Source organism: Alligator mississippiensis, chromosome 2 (genome assembly GCF_030867095.1).
Source record: "Alligator mississippiensis isolate rAllMis1 chromosome 2, rAllMis1, whole genome shotgun sequence".
Taxonomy (NCBI): domain Eukaryota; kingdom Metazoa; phylum Chordata; order Crocodylia; family Alligatoridae; genus Alligator; species Alligator mississippiensis.
The window spans coordinates 474,863-496,740 of NC_081825.1; the positions used below are offsets into that span (position 1 = coordinate 474,863).

A 21,878-nucleotide genomic window follows, 5' to 3' on the forward strand; every position below is an offset into this window, starting at 1 on the left:
TCGTAAGCGAAAGCCTGCCAGGAGCGACCCCGAGACCGGTGCTACCCGGAGCTGGACTTGGCTGCTCTGCCCGAGTTCTCGGCAGGACGGAGACGGTAGCACGTCCCCGTCTTACGGACGTCTGCGGTAAATCCAGGAAAGGACTCTGGGGCAATCCAGTCCTGCAATGCCGGGGCCACGGGAGTGTGTGACTGATCGACGAGCACGGCACGGCCGTCCCCTGCGCTGGCATCGGTACAACCACGCCCGGTGTGCAACCCTGACTCTGCCACTGCTTGCAGAGCCGGCAATTAGGCCAAACATCTATTAGCTTGATCTTGGGTCAAGTCCCAAAGAGACCACAACCACACATGTCCTTGAGGCTAGTTATTCAGCCATTTTCAGAGCAGTGCTAGAGTTCGTCTTTCACATCTCCTCGCCTACATGTTGCAGAGATATCATCACATGACACCTTTGCTAGACATCTTTTGTGCCAACGTCTGGACTGAAAGGCCCCCCCAGGACATATCCCCAGGAGGCACTAGGCCTTCCAGCTCTTGGACTCCAGGGAGCTAAACACTTAGCCACTTATTTTCTTTAGCTGTAAAACACCAGCATTTACAAAAAGACACGGTGTGCTGTGCAGCTGCATGCGCGCCCAGGGGGTGCACGGAGAAGGTCCTATGGATACAACTTAGGTGCCGAGGGCGCACGGGACCGGACGGCTTGGCATAATGCAACGATCCTGGTGTGCGCACGGGCCGAGAGCAAGGGAAGGCTGCTACGTACCGTTCTGGGTCAGCTTCGTGGAACAGACGAGGGTAGAGATCTGGAAGCTGTCCCGGGAAGACACGCTTATGCCAGCCATGCTGCCGCTCACTCGGAAAGAGGCACCAGACAGGGCCTTTGCCTCGGACACGCTTCCGGTAAAAGGCAGGTGCAGGTAGCAGCTGGCTTCCTCCAGCTTCCGGCTGTCACCCTGAAACACGGAGCGCGTCATCAGAAAGAGCGAGACGCTAGGTGGGTTCAACCCGTACAGCACAATATTGCATGAAGCCACGAGGCTGCTGCTGGAGGTATCGGCACTGATCTAGAAATCACAGAATCAGATGCAAGGAGGCTGGAAGGGAGCTCAGGAGTCATCTCGTCCAGCCCCTGGTCCGAGCAGGACCAGCCCCAACTACGTCATCCCGGACAAGGTTTTATCTACCCGGGTCTTCAACACCTCCAAGGATGGAGACTCTGGGGAGCCTTTTTCAGTGCTTCACCACCCTCCTCGGGAGAAAGTCCTTCCTAACGTCCAACCTCAGCTTCCCTTGCTGCAGCCTGAGCCCATTGCTCCTTGTCCTGTCGCCTGCCCCCACCGAGGGCTATGAAATACTTGAGCTTGGAACATGCTTGACAGTCTGATCAAGTAATTAGCACCCTATTAAAACCAGCGAAGCCATTGGTTACCTAATCAACTGTTAGCTCTGTAAACGGGGAACACTGGCCTGCGATATACAGGAGGTTGGACTAGACAACCTAATGGTCTTGTCAGGCCTTCGTTTCCTGGTACCCATCCCACCGAGGCATTTCTAGAGATGCGACAAGGATCTGTTTCTGGTTCCAGCTCCTCAATATCTTTGTCAATGACCTGTAAGAAGATCTAAAATCACGGCTGCTGCAGTTTGCAGCTGAGATAAAAACTGGAAAGCGCAAAGCAAAGGTGGGGCGGGTCCATTATAGCGGCCAGCCTGTATCGCTTGGTGAGACGGTCATTTGAACAATCCAGGGAACAGCCTGTTTTAATACAACCAAATGCAAGGTCATACAGCGACATACAAGGACAAAAAGACACTTATAAGAAAAGGGCCAGGCCTACAACATGGAGCACAAATAACTACAAATACTGGGGTTTAAGTGAACATGAGCATAGGAACGTTACGTGAGCAATACCGCATGCTGTCTCATGTCCACGCTTTGAAAAAGATGCAGAAAAATTGTAAATGGTTCAGCAAAGAGCTATGCAGATGATTTAAGGTCTGGAAAACTGGTCTTCCAAAGAGAGGGTAAAGCAGCTCGATCTATTTTGCTTCTCCAGGTGAAGAAAGAGAGAAAGACCGATGCCAGGAGGGTATCACGATGGAGCACAGAGCTCTCCTGCAACAGCTGATGACTGCCAGACGGTTCACGGGGTTAAATTAACAGCACTACTGAGGGACCAGGTGGGAGAATGAAGCAATGGATAAAGACAAATTGCTGCATGGAAAGCGGAGGAGCTGCCGGCTCTCAGGATCCTGCCAAACCAGGCCGGAGAAGCAGGGCCAGACGCAGCGACGGACGAGGACGGAGGAATCCGGCATCAGTAACGAGACTCCCTCCGTTATTAGGGAGCATTTCAAACCAGGCGCCGCTGTGAGCAGGTCAGCCCTTCAGCCCAGCCGGCGGGCAGCCCGGGCGCGTGTGGGGCTGCTGACTGTTTCAGTCTCCTTTCCTCGCACCTCTCTGTCCTGCTGTGCAAAGCAACAGTACTTCCACTGATGCCGGCTGTCCCGTTACTAAATGCACCACTGGCCAGAGCCCAGAGGGGAGAAAGGCAGGCCTGCGGGGTGGGCACGGCGGAGACAGAGCCCGCCGGTCCTGGCTGGGAGACCATCCCGGCGGAGGTAAAGGCACAAAGCCCGGCACCTGAGAGAGGCCAGAAAGGCTCGTCCTGAAACCCCGAGAGCAATTTCTGTCTGATAAGACAGCTCTTTCATCCGGCAGGAACAGGAAAGGCAAGATCCCACGGTGAGGAGCTGGAGCCGGAGCCGGACAATTCAGAATAGAAATCAGATGCAAATTCTTAACAGCGTGAGGAAGTGTCGAAGCGGTTTCTCCAGGGTCACGGGGAGTCTCCGTCCTGCCGAGGCTTTCGATCAAGACTGCCGCCCTTTCTAAAGGCTCCGCGGCGCGGGCCAGACGCACGTACGTGCCTGCTACAGAGGCTACGGGAGGTCTGACTGAGCGGGCACAACGCATCCTAATTCACCCACGGAAAACAGTCTGAAAGCTGAACCCTCGGACGGATGGAGGTGCCTAGTAAGCAGGGAGGACAGAGGTGGCTGCCGGCGAGACAGGAGACTGACCAGGCACAGGTCACACGGACAGGCCAGGGCAGCTTGGCAGCGTAGCTGCACTGACTGCGGGCGAAGAGGCCTGGAGGCAGCAGGCCCCTATAGATGTATTTCCTCCAGGTGAAGCGCACTTAGCTCTCTCAACCTGCCCTCACACTGTTGCCTTACATCCCTTGTACCATCCCTATCAATTGCTGTTGCACCCTCTCCAGTTTCTCCCCGCACTTGTTAAAATGCGGTGCCCGGAGCTGGACGTCGGACGACCAGTGCTATCGCCGCGCGCGTCCCGCCTACAATACTGCGAGCGCAGCCCAGCCCTGCAGCACCGTCTCATCGCGGGCGCACGCCGAGCCGGGGATCCAGACCCTTCTCGGCAACGCGGGGTGTCCCCTTTCAATCTTCTTCTAAAGATCTAGCAGATTTTCCTCTGTTGGATTTCATTGGGTATAACCCAGATTTCTAATTTACTCAGATCCTTTTCTATTCTTGTCCTGCCCCCCAAACTACATGCAGACTTTCCCCAGTGTATGGCACATGCCAGATTAATCAGGAAACTCCATTTTCGGCCTCCAAATAATCAATAAAAATGTGCAAAGAGTGAGAGGGCTTTTGTGCTCCTGGCTTGCAGAGCTGCACCTGTGGGAGCTGTTACCCTTGGTCATGTCTGAACCCACATCCATGCATAGAAAGGGGGCCAGAAAATGAAGTCACATTGTGACAGGGGGCCCCCAGCATGCACTGAACCCCCACCCAGGAGCAGAAAGGTCTGATGGATGCCCGTGGAGACGTGGGCACAGGCCCACACAGAAAGTCTTCGCACCCGGTATAAGAGGGGGTCACCACGTGTGCAGCCACGGAGCTCCTGGAACAACCCATGCAAAAGCAGGGGCAGGCGTGAGGGTCAAGGGTTAACAAGAAGTGCCCCAAGGGGTCCCGAGCAGAGCGCGCCGGCTGCGCTCGCTGCCCCTCAAGCACGTCCAAGGATCAAGAGCAGAAAGGGGCTGAGGAAAGCCTGGGCAAAGGGGGGACGCTGGGAGTTACAGGCAGAGAGCCAAGGGGAAGTGCTGGGAAACATCTGGAAGGGCAGGTCCCTGCTGCCTGCACCCCGAGAGGCTTGACCCCAACTCCCCCGGGCACCTGGCCTTGCACGTCCAAAACTTAGGGAGAGGCCGATTGTGCATCCTCGTGGCCTCCCCTGTTTCCAGCCCCTAGATCCACCCGGGCCCACTAGTACCTTGTACAGGATAAGGTCGTGCTCCCCATCATGCAGGGTCGTGCCGTCGGGTCTCATCAGCTTCACAAAGGCCATGGAGAAAACCCTCTCGCTTTTGTCCTTAGCTAGGAGACAAAACCCCAGAGCCAGAGGTCAGTCCTGGGCTCAGCCCACAACGTGCGCTTCCTCGCCGCGGGGGCATCGTCCCAGTGCAGGGAGTGGCAGATTTTACCCCGCTCTTATTAACGCGTGGCAGCTGGTGGCCGGGCAAAGAGGGGTCTCACGTCCACTGGGAGCCTGGGAGATTTGTGCCACGCAGGTCTTTGCAAAGACCAGAGACCACGGGAGGAACCGACAGAAGGAGCCCGGACGGCTCGTTAGCAGACTGGTGGGTAATCAAACGGCTGACGAGGCGCAGGCACGGGGACAGGATTTCAGACCGACCAGCCACACAGCCGTGTCTCTTCATTGCTCCACATCAGACCACCCACCCACATCCCGACTGTCCCATACCCAGATGAGACCCAGGGACTGACCCCTGCTCTCTGGAGCCCCAGAGCCCTTCCTCGAGGGTCAGCACTTCTGGGAGCTGGATTTTCTGCTGGTTGTCCCCTCGTCTCCTTTCTACCCCGTGTGTCAGGGTGGGGTTTCAGCCTCCCCCAGAGGTGCTGGGGATGGGATGGGCTGTGCCGATGCTCCTGCTGGCACTGACCCCGCAGGGTCCTGGTGGAGGGTCTGGTCCCCGCGCTCAGGCTCAGCCCCGCGCTGCACGGGGGCAGGAAGGGATTGCCCCCCTGCTCAGACCGGTCCACACTGGGGGGTTTCCCCTTCCCCTGCAGCGGGGGCACGGCCTGGGCCTGGGCTCTCTGCAGCATCCGTGCCCCCCCTGGCAGTAGCAGGGAGGTGGCTGCAGCCCCCGTGTCCCAGGGACGGGCAGGGATGATGCCCAGGGATGTCAGGGGTGACTGTGTTGTGCGGCTCCAAGGTCAGACACGGGGTTTGTCTGGGCTGGTTTGGACGGGGCTGATCCTGCCTCAGGCAGGGCTTCAACTGGATGTGACCCCGCAGCTCCCTGCCAGCCCTGCGGCTCTGGGACATCTATGATTTCTATGCCCTGTGCCTCCATCATGTGCTACATCTGTGCAATTCCCATCTCTGTGGCAAGCCCTCGAAACTGCCCTGACCAGAGCCATGTGGCAGCGCCGTGCCCTGTCCCCACACACTGGTTTTTCAGCTCCGCAGCCTCGCGCAGGAGAGAGGCCTCTGCCCTGGCCTGCGTCCTCAGCAGAGCCGGGTAAGAGCAAGGGAGACTCACAGTCGCTGGAGGAGCGATGCCTGAAGGTGAATCTCAGGTGGGTCCGGTGGACATCCTCAATGGGGACTGCAATCTTGGGGAGAAGACGCTGCATTAGTCAACAGAGAACAGGCGTACCGGCCCAGAGAAGGGGGCAGGGTGAGTGGCCTGCCTACAGGGAAGAAGCTGCCCAGATGGTGAAATGCGTTGGCCTGGACATGTAAGTGTGCAAGCATGGCCTGCACATTTGCCCATGCATGTGCAAATCCACCTGCATGCATGTGCATCTGGGCACGCATCTGCATGCATGTGTGTGCTTGTGCATTCATGCTCGTATAGGCACATGTACGCACATGAACATGAGTGTGTACACATCTGTACATCTGTGTACATGTGCATCTCCCATGACCCAGGGGCTCCCTCCACAAGTTGTAGCCAAGCCTGAGTCCCTAGACCCTGTGAGCCCGGTTTCTCTCTCACCCCACAGCCACGAGGCCAAAAGGGAGCGAAGGCAGTGCTGGGCGCTTGTCCAGGAGTACAGAGCAGGCTGATAGGGAAGGGCCGGAGCTGGACTCCAGCTCAGCCCATGCTGCGGGCTGGTCTGGAGGAGACCGGCAGAGTTTGGCCATCACAGATCTCTCCCAGAGGACCCAGAAACTCAGCCCATTTGCAGGGGCCTAGTGCTAGATGGTCCCATCCCCGACACTGACAGCTCATGGGAAAGCTCATACAGACCTTCACTGTCTCCATCCACCGCTGATGCCGCTGCTGGTAATACACCACGGATCGATACTCGCTCGCCGGCTTGTCCCCCGCGCCCTGGTAAATGACGTTCTGGGGGGAGGACAGCAGGGTGGTTGGTTAATATTGGGCTTTTGGCAAGACGTGTCCCAGTTTTCTGGACTCCGAGACATGCAGAGAGTTGCCCTGTTCTGCACAGACACCAAGCTCTGCCCTGGCACCACCCCACAACCAGGCTGGGATCCCCACTGCATAGAGGGGCTTGATGCCACCAAGACCGAGCAGGTTTTCCTTCCTCTGCCTCGACCTCTTGGCCAGCTTGGCATGCCTGCCACGGCTGTACTAGCCTGCACTGACTACCCTGACTGGCCTGGCTACAGGAATTAGGAAACTCATTGTAATCACACAGTAGGTTTTGGGTGGTTTACTGTATCGGGTGCAAACACGGCCGTTCCAGAAACCCATGATTTGAGAGAGAGACATTCACACACACACACACACACACACACACACACACACACACACACACACACACACACACACACACAAAAGGAGTCAAAATGCTACTGATGGCAGGAAGAAGTGTGATGATGAGCCACAGATGTGCTAATGTAGGAGAAAAGGTGGGTGAACAAGAGGAAGGAGACTGGTAGGCCATGGAGATGCCCAAGGAGTTGGCTCCTGGGGGTCGAGGGAGACCCGCCAAGGCGGTAAGAAGGTTTGTGTAGAGGGAACGACCAGGTACGTCCACATGGATGCTTGGGCCAGTTCTGCCCTGTTGCTAGAACTGGGGAGAAGGGGATGGGATGAGAAATCTCAGGAGATAAAATAGCTTTTAAGACCCATTTTGAAGGTCTCTTTCCAGAGCCTGGTAAGAAATGAACAGCTAAGGACGCCCCAGCCAGAGATGAGAGAAGAGGAGACGGCTGAGGCTTCCCACGGGGCAACCGTGGCAGAGCTGCCCCCAGGCAAGGCTTGGTGCCAGGGAAAAAATGCCTCTCAAAAAGAAGGTATTTTATATTTGTGGGTGTGTTGTATGCCAGAAAATATGGTACAAGACTCTGGAAAAGCCAGGCATCCTTGAGGGAAGTGACCGGGTGTCAAAGGAGAGTCCATCCCAGCTGGCCGGTAGGTTTAATCCACCAGCTGTTCCTCCCGTCCCCGTGCCCCGATGCCTGCCAGCCCCACAGCCGCAGGCGCCCTCACCTGCATCACGGCTCCAGCCTCGTCGCAGACACACATGGTCACCTCCACGTTCTTCTGGGTCTTCTTACTGCCCTTGTCGAATTCGCCCTGCACCAGCGTGAGGTAAATGTCGTTCCTGACATCCCCTGGGGAGAACCGCACAGCACAGCCGGTGAGGCCGGGCCTCCGCCACCTCCGGCCCTCACGGCCCCTGTGCTCTCCCTTCAGGTGCCGACGGACCGTTCGGGGAAGGACGAACGTGTGCACGTGCCAGAGACTCCCGGGCTTGGAGCCGAGAAGCCCCCCTGGGTCCTACCCACTCAGCCCAGCCCAGCAGCATCAATCAGCCCCTTCCGCACATTTACCTGGGTTTGAAATATGGCAGCATTGCCACCCTACTCCTCCGCTCTCAGGCCATGACTGAGAGGGGTCCCAATGGCCCCTACACCACCCCTCACTCATGCCTGAAGCATAACCTCATGGGGACGTGGGGTGGAAGGGACCCCAGGAAGCCACCTAGTCCAGGCCCCTGCCTGAGGCAGGATCCGGCCTCTCCCAACCATCCAGACAATCCTTACCTAGCCTATTGCTGTGACTGCCTGGTCTGAGCCTGAGCGCGGGGGCAAGACCCTCCCGCCAGGACCCCACGGGGTCGATGCAGCAGGAGCATGGGCACAGCCCAGCCCCATCCCCAGCCGGGGCTGCAGCAGCACCCGCACCTCTGTGGGGGGGCTTAAACAGCCCCCGCCCAATGCATGGAGCTGCAGAGGGGGTAAAATATTCCTTCCTGCTGCAATAGCAGATACTAGACACCTCCATGCTGCAGTGCAGCCTGGGGACTCGTCTCACACCCCCAGACCAGGCTCTACCAGGGTGGGTGGCCTGCGTCCCCAGCCCCCCGGCACCTCTTCAGCGGTGGGACCAGAACGACTCAAATGGGAAGTGGAGCAGCCTCAGAGCCAGGGACCGCCAGTGCCTGAGACCCCCGGGCCCTGAAGGGCTGGCAGCAGCAGGGACCAGGCGGTCCTGCCCGGGGCCAGAGCTGTGGCCTGAGCTGCCCCAGCCGCTGCCCCATGGCAGGGCCCTGCTCAGGCGGCTGAAGAGGACACCGGCTTCCAGCTGGGCAGGAGAAGGGAAGGGAAGGGCAGTTGGCCCACCTGCTGGTAAAACACAGGCACATGCACATGCACGCACATACACACAAGCACACACTTTCACACACATGCACATGCATACATATGCACACACTTGTGCACACATACATGCATGCACATGTGCACTTTCACACACTTGCACATACACATTGCACACACCTGCATGCACACGTGCACTTTCACACACACAGAGATGTGCAGACATGCGCATGCACACACACGCACATGCTCACACACACGTACATGTGCACAAGCATGCACACAGGCACACATGCTCACACACACGTACATGTGCACAAGCATGCACACAGGCACACATGCTCACACACACGTACATGTGCACAAGCATGCACACAGGCACACATGCTCACACACACGTACATGTGCACAAGCATGCACACAGGCACACATGCTCACACACACATACATGTGCACAAGCATGCACACACACTTGCACGCATACATGCATGTACACACTTTCACGCACACATGCACTTTCACGCATACAGACATGCGCGCACACATACTTTCACACACACACGTGTGTGCATACCCGCTATCCCTCCTAGAAGCCCGGCACTGGAAGGACGTGAGCAGTAGATGCTCAGAGTCAGGCCAGGGACGGACAGCAGGCAATGCCTCCAGCTTGGCACAGTGACTCCCAGCAAGATGCCATGAAGCGTCCAAGGAGGACGGGGCCGCGCGCAGAGGGGCCTTGGGGTCACCACTGCCACCTCGGCCCAAGCTGCCTTCTCCGCTCACCTGGCATGATGATCTCTGGGAAGCCCAGCTTGCGGGCCACGACCGTGTGGCGGTCCACCAGGTGAGGATGGTCCTTCCGCACCTGCGTCAGGTCCCCCCACAGCATCTTCAGGGACACCCAGAACCCTGGAGCGGGGAGAGAGCCGGGTGGGGACAGGGATGGACCCAGAGGAGCTCAGTCAGAGGCCTGGGTTCCCAGCCTGGCATCCCCTTGTGCAGTCTGGGGGTGTGCAGGCCTGTTGCACACGCATGAGAGCCGGCCTGGACAGGCCATCCTGCCACGGCAGAAAGCAGCTGCACAAGCTGAATCCTTGTAGCACCCAAAGGAGGGGGACACCTCCACCTCCCAGCCAGGGCAGACGGCTGGATTCCTCCAAGCCAGTTCTCCGATGCCTTCCCAAGCTCGTATGACCTGGTACCATGTTCCCCCACCCCTTGCTGGGAATCCCCTCCCTCCCTCCCTCTGGGTGAGGACCCAGCCGCTAGTGCGGGGCTGGTCACCCTCAGGATGGAGCCCTGCAACCCAGCTCTGAGGCTGCAGATGAAGATGATGGTGCAGCGCAGCAACTTGCCTTCCCCGTGGCCCAGGCCACTACAAGCACAACAGGCCCACGCTCCAGGGCTTCACAGGCTCATTTAAGGCATTGGTCCTAATAGTGGTGGCAATTAACAGCTAAAGCCCCTGCAGAGACCAAATACTGATCTCCGAACCACCGTGAAGCTGTGCTGCTCTGGGCCAATGCACTTTGCAAAGCCAGGATGGAGCCTGGGAGAGACGGGGCAGGACGACCTCCCAGAGGCACTCAGGTAGATCCCGGGTGCGCACCCCGGGGAAGCACTGCTCAACCTTCCCTTTCCGTTGCAAGCATCTCTCGAAAGTCAAATGCCCACATCCCCGGTCCTTGAGTCTAGCCCTGGGGAAGAAAACCCTGCCCCAGAGTCTGGACACCTTCCCTGAGTCCAGGCGCTCCATTAAGCCCTTTGCTATTGCATCTGCACAGAAGGCAGAAGACGGCGCGGCGAGGGGCACAGGCAGGTGGGAAGCGCCCCGGGCTGCCCGTACCTTGGCCTTTGTGGTTGATCTCCTTCCCCTCCACCGCTTTCTTGACCAGGCTGTGAAGGAAATCGTTCTCTGCTGCCACCCTGAAAAAAGCAGAAGTGCCGGGGGGGTCTCAGCTCCTTCCGGAGAGAGAGGACTGGAGCCGGGACGGGGCAGGCGGGGAGCCAGCTGATGCGGTTACTAGACCAACTAAATAGTTGGAAAAATTGTTCTTTGCAAGCTTTTGGGCACAAACACCTTTCTCCAGCCACAGGGAGAGTCTGCCGGTGTGTCTGCCCATATCCCTACACCCAACAGCGCTTTACTCACAGGTGCACAGGAATGAAGTGCTGCTTGTCCTCGTCGCTCTCGCATTTCCCCTTGATGATGTCTGTGATGTCCATTGCTGCAAGAGACAAGAGGCAGGACACGATGGCAAGGGCTGCCACACACAGGCAGGCTGCGATGCCTTTACATGCCTAGCGCCTGCATCTAGAGCTGCTGGAGGGTTGGAGGACCGGTCCTGGGTGAAACACAGGAAGAGATATCACCCAGAGAAACCCGTGCCTGTGGCGCTGCCACCCTTGCTGGGTCAGAACGGGAGAAGGACCGTGCTGGAGAAGGGCCTGGGCGTTACGGCGGTTCATGAGCTGAACAGGAGCCAGCGTGTGCTCTCGCTGCAGGAAGGGCCAGCTGCACGAGGGGCTGTACGGCGCGCAGGGAAGTGGCCGGACTGTCGGGCTCCGAGGGTAGGAGTCAATGGCTCCGTGTCTCGTTGGCGGCCGGCACGAAGCGGAGCGCCCCGGGGAAAGGAGGGACGTCCTGACGAGCACTGGAGCAAGCTCCCAGACGCGGCGGAGACTCCCCCGCTGGAGGCTCCCAGGAGCAGGTTGCACAGCCCTGGGCTGGGCTGGATGAGTCAGGCCTGATCCTGCCTGGAGCAGGGGCTGGGTAGATGTGACCTTGTGAAATCCCTGTTGAGCCCTATGACCGCTAGTAAAAGGACCTACAAAGAGCCGGGCTCCCAGATGAAGGCGGGGTGGAGGGTGAGGTGATGAGCATGGGAAGGGGCGGCAGAAAGAGGAAACATGGAAAACTCTGACTGAATTCCAGGAAAACCCTCCTGGCTGGAGAACTGCGCCCCAGACGGAGCGAAAGGCCTGGCCCCCGGCTCGGTCCGTTCCCAAGGGACCTGCATTAGGGAAGGGCTGGAAGAAGGGAGCAGTTGCCCCAGCCCCGCGGCACCAGGAGCATCGCCCAGGTCCCCACAGGTCGCAGACGGCACGGCCGGTGGGGGTGGAGATCTTCACCCCTCCAGCCTCCCGCATTGCGCGGACCAGAGTTTCCATCTGCCCTCACTCCCTGTCTAAAACGAGCTGCAAGCACGTCAGAAACGCGCCCCACCGAGTCGCACGGGCTTGGCCACGTGCTTGTGCAACGGAGACACCTCCTACAAGCTGCTGCAGCTCAAGCCAAAGATCCCGAAAGAGCCAGAGAAGCCTTTCCCTTGACTGCAGCGTTGCAAAGAAAGGCCGGGTCCTGGTTCCTCAGCGGCAGTCTAGAGGATATCCTCCCCCTGCCCCCATGTACCATCCCCACACAGACCCCCCCACCTGCCCCAGGCTTCAAACCCCCTGACAAGGGGAGAAGGGGGAACCAGCACAGCCCAGATGCCTGGGACCCCCCAGAGCAGAGCGCAGTCATCGCTGCACCTGGATCATCCCCCAGCGCCCGTCCAGCCTCTCCTTGCACCCTCCAGTGAGTCCCCGTGCCCCCAGGCTGCCCCGCCGGGTGTCCCTCCCACGGCCGTGCTGCCTGGACAGGGACTCTCCAACCTAAACCTGCTTTGCTGCAACTCCGAGCCATCCTCCGCGCCCTCCTCTCAGCAGCAGGAGGGACCGGGCGCTTTCCCTCCTCTCTCTGGCAGCCCTTCAGGGATTTGCAGACTGCTGCCACGTCCCCCCTTAAGCACTTTCTCTGCCAGCTGAACCTGCCCAGCTCCAGCCTCTCCTCAGGACCTGCCTTCCAAGCCCTTCATCATCTCCATTGCTGCCTCTGGATCCTCTCCAACTTCTCCACGGCCTTTTAAAAACGTGGAGGCCAGAGGGGCACGCAGCGCCCAGCTGTGGCCTGAGCAGCGCTGACCAAGGTGCAATCACCTCCCCATTCTCCCGCTGCACGGGCTGCCCCGTCCTCCTCTCAGCATGTGTCTCCTGTCTCCAAACCCTGTGCTCAGTGCCCCCCGCCCCGGTCTCGCCGGCCACCGCAGATGCAGCGAGCAGCCGCTCTGCCCTGCCCAGAACCAGGGAGCTACAGATTGTCTCTCAAGCAAGTCTGAAACCTTTAAGCAACTTTGTCTAGGCAGCGAGTCCTGCATTTGTCAGCAACCAGCGCGGCAGCATCCCCTACACTGCCCGGTCTCGCAGGTGATCTCTGCAGGCTGCCAAGAGGCCCAGGGCTCGTCTCTGCTTCCGCCGCAGAGGGGTTTCCAAGCTCCAAGCCCCAGGATCGACAGCCCCAGGCAGAGCAGGAGCCAAGAGAGCCAGCCTGGCCGCTCCCCGCCAGGCTCTGCTCCAAGCACAATTACCAGTTGTCACTCAATAATTCACCTTGTAATTACTGGTGCTGGAGGTCCCAGCCCTGGCTAATTAGCCAATTAGAATCAATAATTTCCTACTAGCTCCAATTTGCTGAGGATCAATACCTTGGCTGAGCATCTGTCAGGGGCAGAGCAGGGCCGCGCAGGCAGGGCAGCTCGATCCGGGGTACGGGCTGCGCGCCTGATGCGTTGCCCTCTGCCCCTGCACGGGCTGGAAAAGCCCTTTCCTACCAACTCCAGCCCCTCCTGTACCCCAGGGGAGGGGATGCAAGCTGGGAAGGGGCTGCAGCCTGCTCCGACTGAGCCGTGCCACGCCGCGGGGTTTCCCCTTCCTCTGCAGTGGGGCTGGGGTCTCTGCAGCGCCCATGACCCCCCGGCAGCAGCAGGACGTTGGCAGCCACGGCCCCCCTGTATCCCGGGGACAGGGGCGGGGGCAATGCCCGGGGCTGTGTCAGGGGCGACTGTGTCGTGTTGGTAGGACACGGGGTTTGTCTGGGCTGGTTTGGACGGGGCCGATCCTGCCTCAGACCAGACTGGACTGGATGTGGCCCCACAGTCCCTCCCCGCAGGGCCCGGCTCACCTGAGACGCCGAAGGGCCGCCGCAAACCCGTGCTCAGCTTGCGCGTGTGCACGTCCCGCAGGTCCATGCGTCCCACCCGGATGATCTGACACACCAGGAAGAGCTTCTCGCGCTTCAGGTCCTTGCTGCCCAGGTCCTGGGGAGGGAGAGATGGGCTCGGGGGGGCTCCCGGGCATGGGGGCACCGCTGGGCGGCTCCCACATGGGGCCGACCTCGCGCCTCCCCCTGGGGCCAAGCCAGCACGGGGGGTGGCACAACCGCGCTGGCCCAGGGCAGGGGCTCCCCGGGGCTCCCAGTGGCCCCGTGCAGGTGTCTGGGCACAGCAGAGGGGCCACTCCTGGAGTGCGCGCGGGGGCTCGTTTGGTAACGAGGGGTGCCGGGGGCTTGTGTCTTGGCATTGGGGGAGCAGAAGGAGGCAGCGATGGCTCGGGCAGCAGGAACAGGCCAGGAGCTCACCGTGAAGACGGCCTTGAGGTTGTTGAGCAGCTCAATGTCCTGGGGGACCCCGGTGCTGGCCCAGCGGATCAGGTAGTTCTCGCTGCCGGGGAACAGGGAGCGTCAGGACACACGGGGCCCATGGTGTCACGTGCGCTGGGGTGCACCCCTGCCCGCAGCCGCATCCCCCGCCCCAGGACGGTCAGTGCCTGGCTGCAGCCCGAGCCCCCGAGCCCCGAGGAGGGCTCCCACAACCGTCCCACAACAGCCTGAGCCCAGAAGCGGGGCCGTCGGAGCCCAGCGTGCTGCACGCAAGAGCAGGGGGCTGCAGGGCACCGGCCTCCGAGGGTGCGGGGTGGACGCCCCCGACCACCGCCAGCACCCACACCCAGGCAGTGCATAAAGGCAGATGCCCAGCAGTGCCCCCACCGGTCTGGCGCAGTGCACGAGGGCACAGACACGCGGGGCAAGAGGTTTCTCAGCACCGCCAGGAGCTGCAGCCAGAGCCAGGAGCGTGGGGACGAGGTGCTGGGACCAGGGCAGGGGCTGGTGACCCCAGGACCACGGGCGCGCCCAGCGGGTACCTGATCACGCGCTGCTCCGCGGGGTCGTAGAGCGCCATGAAGAGCTGCGCCTCCTCCCCGATGTTGCAGACGAAGTTGCGGACGCAGAGGTAGAGGCTGTGGCAGGGCGCGGAGGCCAGGCGGGCGCTGAGGCCCAGCTCGCCGTGCTGGGAGCTCTGGGGAGGGCGGCAGGTCAGATTGCCCCAGTACCCTGGGCCAGGGAGCCCGGACCGGGCTGGGGCTGGGGCTGGGGTAGGCTCTCACCATCTCCTGGATGCGCTCGCTGATGAGGCTCGTGGCCCGCTTGTGGGCCTGGAAGAGGCTGATGATGCTGGTCCTGTAGGGGTCCAGGATGTTCTCGTCCTTGTCCCGCACGACCAGGTCCAGCTCCAGGATCCTGCAGAGGCCACATGGCTATGGCAGCCCCCAGGGCCCAGCAGCCCCCAGACCCCACGCTGCTTGGCCCAGCATCCAGCCCTCTCCCCTGCCTCGCGGGGCAGCTCCCCCGGGCCTGCCGGGTAGCGCGGGTCACCCCTGCTGCCGACCTCGGGCCCTTGCTCCAGCCGTGCAGCCCGCCCTGCCCGCAGCTCCCGTGCTCACTTGTTGCCGTAGTCGATCTTGCTGGTCACCTCCTTCTTGAGCTCCAGGAGCTCGTCCTTGGGCAGCGTCCCCGAGAGCAGCTGCGAGCGCCGCTCCATCAGCTCGCACATCATCCTCCGCACCTGCTTGTAGCGCTCCTTCTGCCCCGCCTGCAGCACAGCGGGCGTGGGCACGTGCACCCGCCGGCCCCGGTCCCCGCGGCAGGGCACCGCCAGCCCTCGCCCTGTCCCGCCAGGGCCCCAATCCTCGCCCAGCCTGCCCTGGGCAGCCAGTGCCCGCGGCTCCTGCAGACCCCTCCTGTGGGGGCTGCGTTCCCAGGACCCCCCCCCGGCGCTCACCACGTAGAGCTGCTTCCAGATGGCGGCCCACTCCCGCAGCGTGGTGGTGATCTCCTGCACCAGCGGCATCTCCGACGGCACCACCGTCTCCTCTGCCCTGGGGTGGGGGACCACGGGTGAGCTGGGGCAGGGGGGCACTGACAGACCCCCCCAGGGTGGATCCGGGGCAGTGCTGCATTCGCACCCCTTTGAATTCCCGCTCCTTAAAACCAGCCGCCTGGGAGGGGCAGCCGCACTTCTGCTCGTCAGGCTGACGGGGCCGGCTGACTTCCTGCTAATCTCTCCACTCCGCGGGTGTGAACGACCCCTCTCCTTGTCCTCCCCTATTCTAGCTAGCCTTCCTTCTGCAACGTTGCCATCCGTCAGCCATGCCTGGCCGTGTCTCTCTCCTCTTTCAGCCCTGCAGACCGTCTGCAGCTCCGGCTAAAACGCTGAACTCGGGTGCAGTCACGCGAGCTCAGGCGCAAACAGGACTGACGGAGGCACGGGAGGTGCTGGCAAGGGGCTAAAGAAGCCTCCATCTTTTTTGAGAAAACTAAATGAGACGCGTCTGCTTGTCTCTGACGGCTGCAGGCCCAGCAGCGCAATCACTTGGGACGGCTGAGGCTGTTTTATGCCTCTCACATTGGGGTTGCTGAATCTCGAATGTAACCCAGCAAAGCAACGCGTGTTTCTGGAGCACGGCTGGGTCTGGCTTTGTCCTTGCACGGCCTAACGGAGCGGGAGGCCCGTCCCGTACCAGCACGGCTCCTGGTCTCTGTCTGGCTGGGGCCACGTTGGCAGTGCATGCGACTGCGCCCCACCCCGCACCCCCTGCACCCCCTTCTCAAACCCTACGTCTCCCCGGGGGACCACGCACCCACCCACCCACGCATCAATGGCCCCATGGCCAGGGGCTGGCGTGGAGCCTCCCGATGGCCCACAGCACTTGGTGGCACCCGCACGCGGCCGGCCTGGTACCTACCCCCTCCGTTCCACATAGGCGCTCTTGAGGTGGATGAGCGAGACCGGGAAGATGCCCTGTGGAGAGGAGGGGCCATCAGCACAGCTGCCCTGCAAGGGGCACGGAGGGAGTTTCTCTCCAGGCCCCGTGTGTCAGCGCCTGCCCCGGCCCGTGGGGGTGGCCGCACTGCTCAGGACACCAAAGACCCTGGGCAGGAGAGGAGCACGATGCCGGGGGGCCAACCTACGTGGCGAAAGCAGCACCCTTACCTGGGCGGCCCGGTTCCTGAGCGAATACCCTCGGTACCAGCCTGGAAGGGAGACAGGCTGTGAGAGATGGGCCTGGCCCCTCCGCGCCCAGCACGAGACTGCACGTGGCGGCTCCGGGCAGTGGCTGCCTGGGGCTGTGCCCCCCGCCCCGCACTCACCCTCCGACACCTGCAGGATGTGCACGGCCTCCCCGATCTGCAGCGGCAGGTGATGCGCGTTGGAGCCCGGGAAGTTCCACACGGCTGCAGGGGAAAGCACGGCCCGGCCGGGCGTGAGGCTGCGCCCGGCTCCCCGTGCCCACAGCACGCCCGGCTCCTGCCTGCAGACCCCGCGCTGGGGAAAGACCCGCTCCCTGCAGCTGGGGGGCTGCCCAGCTTACACAGGCTCTTCCCCATGCGCCACCCCCAGCCTGGGATGCCCCAAGCCCCCGGGGTCACTGCTGCCGTGACTCCTGGCCCCCGGGTGCCGTTCCCTGCGGGCACAGCCGCGAGCCGCCCGCCCCGCTGCGGGGCTGTGACCCCGAGCTAAGCCGGACCCCTCCAGCCCGTGCAGGCGGGAGTCGGCCTCGGCATGGAGGTCCCCGCTCGGGGCCCGAGAGGCTCTGGGCGACGTGGAGCAGAGCCGTCCCGGGGGACCCAGGGTTGGCCCCATGGCTGCCACGTGGAAGGCACGGTGAGGTCTGACACGGAGGACAGGAGCCAGGCCAAGCATGGGTCAAGCTGCAAAGGCGAGCTCAGCAGCCCTGGAGCCGGCAAGGATGGCTGTGCCTGATTACGATGGAGCCGGTGGCTGCTCGCTGTTGAAGCGCCAGGCGGGCCACGGCAGCGGGAGAGGAACGGGCAGCGTGGGAGGGTGGCGATGGCAGGGGCACAAGATGGACATGCGGGTGCGGAGGAGAAACTGCCTCCAGGCTGGCCCCAGTCCAGGGGTCGGTAACACACGCAGCCTGCCGGGGTGCGCAGGCCGTCGGTGCAGATGGGACCCCGAGATGCACCAGCGTTCCCCCCGTGCTCTGCTCCGCTCAGCCATAGCCCGGCCCCACCCGCAGGCCCCTGAGCCACGAGCGACCCAGGACCGGCTCTCCACCACGGTGCGTGTCGGGGCGGAGGGCCACGGCCCCCACCTGTGGGAACCCGCAGGGACGGCTCCCAGGCGCGGAGCAGCGAGCGAGAAGAAAGCAGGAACAGAGACACCGCACGAGGCCAGGGCAGGCGCGGAGCGAGCAAGGCGCTTCCTGCTTGGCCGCAGCCGCCTGAGGAAGGGCTCGGAGACCAGGGGCTATTTCTGTCTATCTCTGCACCCGATCGGCGCCGACAACACCCCATCCGGCAGCTGCAGCACCCAGCCCCCCCCCGTGCCTTGCATCCACCCCATGCTGCCCACGGCCCGAGCTGGCCTGGGTGCTGCAGCCAGTGCGGGGGGCACAGCAGCCTGGGGCAAGGCTGGGACTCGGGGCAGGGCACAGGGACCTGGCACAGCCCTGGTGCTGCAGGGCAGTCCCAGTGCATTGTGGGACGGGGTGGCTGGGACAGTGCTGCCCAGGTGCACTGTGGGGCTAGGGTGGTGGGTGCACCTCTGCCCAGGTGCACAGTGGGAGCAGGCCAGTGCTGCCCAGGTGCATTGTGGGATGGGGTGGTTGGGGCAGTGCTGCCCAGGTGCTGCCCAGGTGCATTGTGGCATCAGGGTGATGGGTGCACCTCTGCCCAGGTGCACAGTGGGAGCAGGGCAGTACTGCCCAGGTGCATTGTGGGACGGGGTGGCTGGGGTAGTGCAGCCCAGGCGCACTGTGGGAGGGGGTGGTGGCTGCATAGTAGGTTTGGGGTGCCTGGCCCAGCACTGTCCAGATGCGTTGTGGGAGGGGGTGGCTGGGGTAGTGCAGCCCAGGTGCATTGTGGGAGCGGGGTGGTGGGTGCATGGTAGGTTTGGGGCGCCTGGCCCAGCACTGTCCAGGTGCATTGTGGGAGGGGGTGGCTGGAGTAGTGCAGCCCAGGTGCATTGTGGGAGGGGGGTGGTGGGTGCATGGCAGGTTTGGGGTGCCTGGCCCAGCACTGTCCAGGTGCATTGTGGGAGCAGGGTGAGGATGCACCACAGTGGGAGCAAGGCAGCACTGCCCAGGTGCATTCTGGGAGTGGGGTGCTGGGTGCAGTGCTGCCCAAAGCAGGCCCTGCTCCCCGGGCTCGTGGCTGTGGACAGTGCAGTGTCTGAGCTCCAGGGCACAGCGCCCGTGTGACCGCGCCCCTGCAACCGCGGGGCTCAGCTTCCTCATTTGCAACGGCAGGAAAACACTCCCCCCACCAGCTCCTCGGGAGCCCCCGGGAGACGCGCCTGCCTCTGCAGAGCATGTGGGGAGAGCAGTGCCCGGTGCATGGGGCTGGACCACGCCACCCGACCACAGCCCCCTCTGGCCCCGGGGCCAAGGGCAGCCAGGCAGGGCCGGCTGGCCCCCAGGGCTGCGTGGGGGCACGGAGCTGCAGGGCACAGGCTGGAGCTGAGGACCCTGCAGCTCACTCAGCACCCCAGGCCCCAGCCCCGAGCAAACAAGGTCACTGCCAGCTCCACCAGAGCAAAGCAGGCAGTAGGGATCATGGCCAAGGCCGGGGTGCCGCCACCCAGACCTGCGGCTGCCCTGCTCCTGCACCCAGAGGAGCCCTGCCAGAGAGCAGCCCCCTCGCCCCATCCTGGCACCCTGCAGCCAGTGCCCCTCCGAGCCCACCCAGCACCGCTCAGGCCCTGACAGCCCCTGGCACCCGGCTCCCTGCCCCACCCCACCCGGCCCCACCCCACCCTGCCCAGCACAGCAGCTCCACTCCAGCCGTGTGCCCAGCAGCCCGGCTGCACCACGGCTTGCGCCCCTCCCCGGCTGCCGGCGCAGCCCCCAGCCCACTCACCGATGCCATACTTCTCCTCCTTGGTGGGCAGCCAGGGGCCCATCTCCGGCGGGCACGGAGCGGCAAGTGCCCGGCTGCGCGGCTGCGAGTTCCTCCCCGCGCTCCAGTCGCCTACGTCACTGACTTGTGCAAACCTCACCGGGCCACTTCCTCAATGCGTAGCTGGGCCCCAGCACTGAGCACCCTCTGCCCCACCTGGCGGGGAGAGCGGCCCGGGGCTCCAGGCTGGGGGGGTTGCCAGACCCTCCCCATGGCCTGGGTGCAGTGCAGGTGGGCATGGGGCTCCCACCCACCGGCCCCCTCCCATCCCACGAGTGACAGAGGCCTGGTGCCTTCCCACGTGCTGCTGCTTCCCAGGTCGGGGGCAGCTGCACGGCCCCCCAGCCCCAATGAGCTGCCCCAGGAAGGCCCCAGCCCAGCCGAGCCCTAGCACCAAGCAGGGATGGAGCTCGGGCCCCGGGGCCGCACGGGCGATGCTGCGCCGTGTGCTGCTCACCTGCCCTGCGAGGACAGCACAGGCTGCGAGCAGCTGGACGGACCACGGGAGACTCATCGCTGCACCCGCGGGCACCTGCCAGGCTGCAGGGAGCCAAGGCCCCAGGGGACGCCCAGGTGAGGCAGCGCCACGGGGATGTGGCCGGGGAGGCAGCCACTCGGGCAGTGCATGGGGCTCGGGGTATCCAGGGAAGCCGCGAGGCCACAGGGGACCACAAACACCAGCCAGACCTGCACAAGCCAGGGCCCGGAGCCAGCCACTGCCTTGGGGCCTGAGAGCCCAGGATGAGGCGTCTCCGGGCTCCCAGCCAGCCAGGCCTGGCCCCCGCGCCTGCCTCCCCACCAGGCACTGCGGCCCGCTGACCCCTGGCCGCTGTGGAGCAGCTAAAGCCCCAGGCAAAGGTGTCCTTTGCTGGGGGTGGTGCAGCAGCTTGGAAAGCAGAGCCCAGGGGAGATGTGGTATGCAAATGAGCTAATGCATATTCATACATATGCCAATTAAGCCAGCGAGCGCTCTGGCCCTGCAGCTCCGGCGCTGGTGCCACAGCACCACCTCCCGGCACTGCGATGAACCGGCCCTGGATGCCGCCAGGTGCCCACCGCGGGCAATGCCGGGGTGGGCTCCCGGGGCTGGGGCACAGCCTGGTGGGCATCCTGGCAGCGCGGGGGCGGGAGCAGTGCAGGACCCAGCGCCCATCAGCCCTCCCAGGGGCAATAGGCCTGGCCGCTGCATGCGGATATGGGGGTGGTGCCAGGACCAGGTCAGTCCCAGACATGTCCAGCGGGGTTTGGATGGGCCTGATCCTGCCTGGAGCTGAGCCAGCTGCGACCCCCAGGCCCGGCCCACCCAACTGTGCTGCAATCAGGAGCTCCCGACGCCTGCGCCCAAGCCGCTGACATGTGTGCTAACCCCAGCCCCGGCCCACAACAGGCCCTGGGGACCCCCGAGGGACCCCCGAGGCCTGGTGCCACTTGGGCATCAACCCACTTCGTTTTCCTGCACCCCGTGGCCCAAGGTCGCTGGCGAGCCTGTGCCGTGGGAGCGGGACTAACGCCTTCACTAGGTGCAGGTGGATCGCGTCCGCTGCGGTCTCCATGTCCAACCCTCTGGCTCGAGGCACTGACGGACCCCAGCGGCTCATGCAAGCCCGACAGCCCAGGGTGGCGGGCACGCCGGGCCCCGGGGACACGCCGGCAGCGTGTCCTGACAGCGCAGACACGCGCGATGCTGATGCTCGGCCTCGAAACAGCAACAACAGCATTTTCCTCCCACTTCCTGCACCCCAGCCTGGGGGCTGCTGAGTCCTCGGCCTTGTCCGTGTCCGCCTGGTCCAGGTGAGGAATGGGGACATTGCCACGGCTCTGGGAACGACCCAGACCCCAGCGATGACGATCTGATCTGCCGTTAGTTGGATGGATGGACAAATGGCTGGAGCGAGGTCTCGCTGAGGGGGCAAACGCTGACTGAGGCGGGGAGCTCGAGAGGGCCGGGGCCAAGGAGCTTGGGGTGCGGGGCTTCTCCGTGTCAGCGGTGCAGAAGCAGCTGCAGTTTGTGCCAAGTAAGTAGAGAGTCCGGGGGGGGCTGGCAAGCTGCGTGGCTCCACCGGAGTGGCCGGGGCAGGAGCGCTGCAGAGACCGGGACCCGTCAGCCAAGGAGGCGCCAGGCCGGGTCTGCCCGGCTCCGGGGCGGCCGCGGGCTCAG

At 62.9% G+C, this 21,878-nt stretch overlaps 1 protein-coding gene across 1 annotated transcript in view; it reads right to left on the bottom strand.

The window, feature by feature from the left end:
- Positions 1–19,787, bottom strand: part of LOC102574301 (dedicator of cytokinesis protein 2) — a 107,599-nt gene extending 87,812 nt beyond the window's left edge. Inside the window, exons 1-18 of the mRNA XM_059721156.1 lie at positions 19,682–19,787; positions 16,952–17,035; positions 16,794–16,834; positions 16,546–16,601; positions 15,582–15,678; positions 15,244–15,392; positions 14,908–15,040; positions 14,665–14,819; positions 14,102–14,183; positions 13,646–13,781; positions 10,796–10,871; positions 10,490–10,569; positions 9,427–9,552; positions 7,532–7,656; positions 6,320–6,418; positions 5,606–5,678; positions 4,312–4,415; positions 769–958 (exon numbers count right to left, since the gene is read on the bottom strand). Coding sequence (XP_059577139.1) covers positions 769–958; positions 4,312–4,415; positions 5,606–5,678; positions 6,320–6,418; positions 7,532–7,656; positions 9,427–9,552; positions 10,490–10,569; positions 10,796–10,871; positions 13,646–13,781; positions 14,102–14,183; positions 14,665–14,819; positions 14,908–15,040; positions 15,244–15,392; positions 15,582–15,678; positions 16,546–16,601; positions 16,794–16,834; positions 16,952–17,035; positions 19,682–19,724 — 1,849 coding nt within the window. The 5' untranslated portion in view covers positions 19,725–19,787. The remainder of the gene's footprint in view (positions 1–768; positions 959–4,311; positions 4,416–5,605; positions 5,679–6,319; positions 6,419–7,531; positions 7,657–9,426; positions 9,553–10,489; positions 10,570–10,795; positions 10,872–13,645; positions 13,782–14,101; positions 14,184–14,664; positions 14,820–14,907; positions 15,041–15,243; positions 15,393–15,581; positions 15,679–16,545; positions 16,602–16,793; positions 16,835–16,951; positions 17,036–19,681) is intronic.
- Between the last annotated feature and the right edge of the window lie 2,091 nt (positions 19,788–21,878).